General features: G+C 35.5%; 1 protein-coding gene across 1 annotated transcript; it reads left to right on the forward strand.

Annotated features, from left to right (window-relative positions):
• Nucleotides 1-3,373: 3,373 nt before the first annotated feature.
• Nucleotides 3,374-3,684, forward strand: LOC117320409 (maternal B9.10 protein-like; the record flags this gene model as incomplete). Its single annotated transcript, XM_033875010.1, has 1 exon — nucleotides 3,374-3,684. A coding segment is annotated over exon 1 (311 nt), but the record flags the coding sequence as incomplete, so codon positions are not given.
• Between the last annotated feature and the right edge of the window lie 1,705 nt (nucleotides 3,685-5,389).

The following is a 5,389-nucleotide window of genomic DNA, read 5'->3' on the forward strand; positions in this document are numbered from 1 at the left end:
AACAAACATCGCCAAAACCAGTAGACAACTGTAAATCTAGCCTGACATTACGTACGTCACTATAACTGGTTTTGTGATTATATTCCATCGTAATAATTATATTCGTACACCGACTTAAGTGGGAGATTTGCAAAGGTAAATGGCCTATCTCCGAGTACATCATGTAAGATGGTGAAATCGTTGTAACATAGAGGTTTTTCTTTTTAAAATGTCAAGGTACATGTATATTCTTTATATTTGGGCAGCGGGTGTAAAACCTCAAACATGAAATGTAAACATCAAAAACATTCAACTAAGATAATATTTAGAGTTAAATTGTTACTATGTCCTTGATCATATAGCCAAAGTAAACTGGGCTTTAGTGAATTTGTCATTAAAGTTCAATGTGACTACAAGGTATAATCAAAACTTTCAACGATTTCAATGTTACAGTTTTCAAAATATTTTTTCTTCCTTTAGTCATATGCTATCAACCAGTTGGCAGTCGTCATTATATCAGTTCATGACTTTAACACGTTCTGTTGTCTAGAAGCATGGACAAGATGATTATAAAAGGTGAATTCACAGTGTTATCACAAAGTTTTCTACCATTACAGACGCGTAGCCAAGAACTTTTACATAATTGTAAGAGTTTGTATATCAGATATACAAGTCTCTGGTTTGTGGTAGAATGTAATTAAATCATAGAGACATCAGTAGATAGACGGCATCACAACACTCATACCTATTAGCTATGGCAAGCCGTTTGGGTTTTTACCTATTAAATACAGATATCTGTATTCAAAATAAAGATATCATTATTAATATAAAAATTAAAGATATCTTTAATTCAAATAGAGATATCTTTATTTTAAATACAGATATCTCTATTTGAATTAAAGATATCTGTAATTCAAATAGAGATATCTGAATTTGAAATAGAGATATCTGTAATTTAAAAGAAGATATCTCTATTTTCAGTAGAAATAGAGATATCTGTATTTAAATTAGACATATCTTTATTTAAATAGAGATATCTTTATTTAAATTACAGATATATCTAATTAAATAGAGATATCTTCATTTTAAATAGAGATATCTTTAATTAAATAGAGATATCTTCATTTCAATAGGTAAAAACCCAAACGGCTTGCCATAATTAGCAGTCTTATTTTCTGTCCAGGCTGCAACTTAATTCTACATATTCCAACCTGTAGCCATGCATATAGATCTAGATCTACATATTATTTCATATTATTTCTGCTGTTGTATATTTCAGTTAAATATGCATTTGTTGAAATGTTAAAATTCATTTTGATTAACAGCATAAGCAATATAGGACCTAGTCATATTACATACACATTGAATAATACAAAAATACTATGGACTGTAGACTATTTACAAAATTTACTTTGAAATTGAATCCATTAGTCTAATCAATAAATCATTTACCACATGCGAATCAGTCCTGAAGACGTGTAGCTATATTTTCATATCAACGATCTACCCGAGATGTTAAACTGTACAACAAAAATATTTGCAGATGATGCCAAGCTGTACAGCAGAAACTCTACCCAAGAAGAAAGGGATCATCTACAAAGCAATATTAACATCATGTGTCGATGGTCTGAAGATTGGCTAATGTCTCTGAATACAGAGAAATGCAAACATATGTAAATGGGGCCCAGAGAAAAATTAACGAGCTATAAAATAAATCAAAGCGGAACTGATCATATCCTGGAGAAAGTAGACAGCGAAAAAGATCTAGGTGTCTACATCGATAGGAACCTCAATTTCAACACCCACATACAGAAAACCGCGAACAAGGCCAATCAGATAGTTGGAATAATATTCAGAAGTTTTACCTACATGAGCCAAGATATCTTTGTAAGACTATACAAATCCCTTGTCAGACCGCACCTGGAGTATGCTTCTGTAATCTGGTCACCACTCTATGTTAAAGACAAAATAGCAATTGAGAGCATTCAGCGTAGATCTACCAAACGTATACCATCACTTCGAGACAAATCATATCCAGAGAGGCTGTTAGCACTTGGTTTACCAACTCTAGAATACCGTCGCGAAAGGGCTGACATGCTGCAAGTGTTCAAAATTCTGAACAATATTGATGTTCTGGACAGGGAAAAATTATTTACCCTATGTGACTATAGAGCAACTAGAGGTCATTCAAAAAAGTTGTTCAAGAGACCCTGTAAGAAACATCTTGTGTCCAGTTATTTCAGCAACCGAGTTATAAAGCCATGGAATGCTCTACCAGAACATGTAGTCTCAGCCCCCAGTGTCAATTGCTTCAAGGATAGATTGAACAAACATTGGAAGGACCATCCACGGAAGTTTATACCTTCATTTTTATAAAGTGATTGCAGTGCCGCCTTTGAAATTATTTTATCAATTAGCTTGTTTTTTCTTACTGAACAAATGACTGAAATGTGTGAAATTGTGTTTTTAATTCAAAGAAAAGTTCTACACCAGGAATTGTCAAGATACATATATATATCAAGTGTAAATAGTATGTGTAAATAAGTGCACATTAGTTCAAGTGTTCAAAATGTGCATTACCATAATTTATGTATATCCAGAGACATATATATAATCTATTTAGTGAAGAAACAACCAATCCGAAATCGCTAACCTTCTATTTGACAAACCTCATTCTGTAATGACATGGCGATAATACATCACACAAGCCTTTTAAGGCTTACATTGATGTCATACTGTGATTACTTTGATTACTGTGATTTAGTTTTAAGCATCACTGCATGTATGGAAATGCGTTCATATTGTAAACAAATACACGTGGTTGTAATCCCGCCGTGTGACGTATACTTAGCAACAAGTCAAATCGGCGATTTCATTGGTTCGTGAAGGTTTATAATACTGCGTCATTACAAAGTGCTCGTTGAGATATTTTGGTCGATTATATGAATTAAAAGACGATACAACGATATTTTAACATATAGCTGTATGATCATAAACCACACTGAAGTAGGCCTACGTTGATATTATCAATGCGTTGTAAAATGTCATGTTAGATCTAACTCTAGCTAGAGTCCTAGGCCTACTGAACGTCTGAACAGTCTGAATAATTATAGGTCTATTCGTCTGATAAATCATAAGTTATACTAAAGTAATCTTGAAACACTATTTTCTCTTTAAGAATTTTGAAGACAAATTATACACAGTTAACTGTTTTACGTTTGTTTGATTATATTCAGGCCTCGAGCTTTCGTACACCCTACGTTAAAAATAACAAAATCCAAAACGAGGCTGCGTGTGTCAACAAGCTCGAGGAGTACACTGAAGAGGGAATCGAGTGTATGTGGTGTTATTTCGATGAATTTAGAAGTGTGGATTGAAATTAATGACTTGAGCTATGCGAGAGGAAATAGCCGCGGCAGTCGTGTTTGTGACACGACTTATTCGACAAAATGGTAGCATTTCGAAGGGCAAGGTAGACGACTTTTCTAATTGTTTATCCGCCATTTTGGTAGAAAAATTCCAGAATCATTGGTATAGAGATCGGCCGGCTAAGGGACAGGGATTCAGATGTATCCGAATAAATCCCTCAGAACCGATTGATCCAGTTCTGGAAAAGGCTGCTAGCGACGCCGGATTGGAATGTACAGAATTACTGTTACCAGTAGAAATGACACTCTGGGTCGACCCTGAGGATGTTTGTTGCAGGTAAAATTTTTGATTGATCTAGGATGGAAGAAGATCTACGATGGAAGATATTTTCTCCCCCCCCCCCCCCCCCCCCACTTCTAGGCCCAGTGGTTTAGCTAGTTTGGTATAGTTTGATTATATGGTATTATATAGCTGACAACGCTTTCATTGAAAATCACTTTTAAAGATAAGATCCCTAACACTGGGGAATACAAAAATGGCATTTTCCTCGCCCGAAAGGCATTTATTCACATTTTCTTGAAAAATTATCTTCGGGGCGAGGATAATCCCATCAAGTTCTGAAGAATCGCTTTTTATTCAGGAAATTGACATTGTCCTTTAAAAATGCCTCTTGTCCGAGTAAATTGCCATTTATGTCCGAGGAAATTGCCATTTTCCCGTCACGCCCGAGTGCTGCCAGGATTTACCTGTGCAGCGGCGAGACGGCTAGCTGGCACCATACGGCCGGCCAGCTCGTTATCGACACACGTGTACGATTGACAACGCGGCCGACCACCACTGCATGTCGCGTTATCGGGCTTTACATGGAATGAAATCCTGAAATAAAAAAACTGTGACAACCATGATATTAATAAACGTATCCGATATTTGCCTTACCTGTCTTAGTTTGATATACTAGCGCATTTGCCCTGCAACGGTAAAATGGCACGGTTCGGTTCACGGTATTTTTGATCTCGCATCACGGTACGCTCACGAGTCGGGCTGTCGCCTATTTTCTGCGTGTTAATTTGTAACGCTCATTTAAATTTTATGATATATAATATATATATATATAGAAACTTTTCTGGGTCTTTGTTCAAAACAGGTGGTTTTAACTTATTTAAATCATTTCAGAACCAAAATTGTCGAGTCGAAGTGTTCCCGATCTACTGTCAGGAATCCTGTATTTTGATTGGCTGATGACGACTCGCAGATCTAGGTTATTTCCTAACCTGAATAATGTTTCTCAGTATTTCATTAGAGGCGTATTTTTGCTACAGATCGTACGGCGTGCACCAATCATGTTTATCCTGCGTAAATCACGGAGCCCTCCACAGTTGACTTCCGACAGGATAAACTAAGTAGGACGCTGTACCGTCATATCGTATCGTGAGACAAGTCCTACGTATTGTATCAAGATATAAATAAACATATCTAATGTTTGCCTGTTCATGTCTGATTTGTTATCCAATACGAACTACAAATAAGATTTAGAAAATTTAGGTTTACCCTCCCATCAACAGCCATGGTCATTTGGAGCCAAACAAAACTATTGATTTTATTTGAGTATGCAACTGATTTAAAAAGAAGGCATTTTTAAAATTTGATTACGAAACAGAATTTAAAAGAATGCATTTGGTTGGTTGGTTAAAATAAAATGCATAGATCTAGTACGAGTGGATTATTTGATTTTAGATGTACATATATGTATGTGTAACGTTGAAGAGTAAGATAAAATAACCTCAAAGGCTATTGAATAGATCGTTTGATAGTGTTTTCGAATCTACGGAGTTGAACATAGTTTCCAAATCTGTTGCTCGAGTATTTATTTGTCAAGGCATTACTAGAAGACAATTACTTGATTTATTATCAGTAGTGGTACTACAAACGTCTGTGTTCTGCGCAATGTAGAATACCGATATATTTATTGCTTTGAATTTGCGAGTTTTTTCGAGTAAAAAAAACCAAAGTGTTTTGAGGGGTAGGGGGTTTTTTCCCGGTA

Source organism: Pecten maximus, unplaced genomic scaffold (genome assembly GCF_902652985.1).
Source record: "Pecten maximus unplaced genomic scaffold, xPecMax1.1, whole genome shotgun sequence".
NCBI lineage: Eukaryota > Metazoa > Mollusca > Bivalvia > Pectinida > Pectinidae > Pecten > Pecten maximus.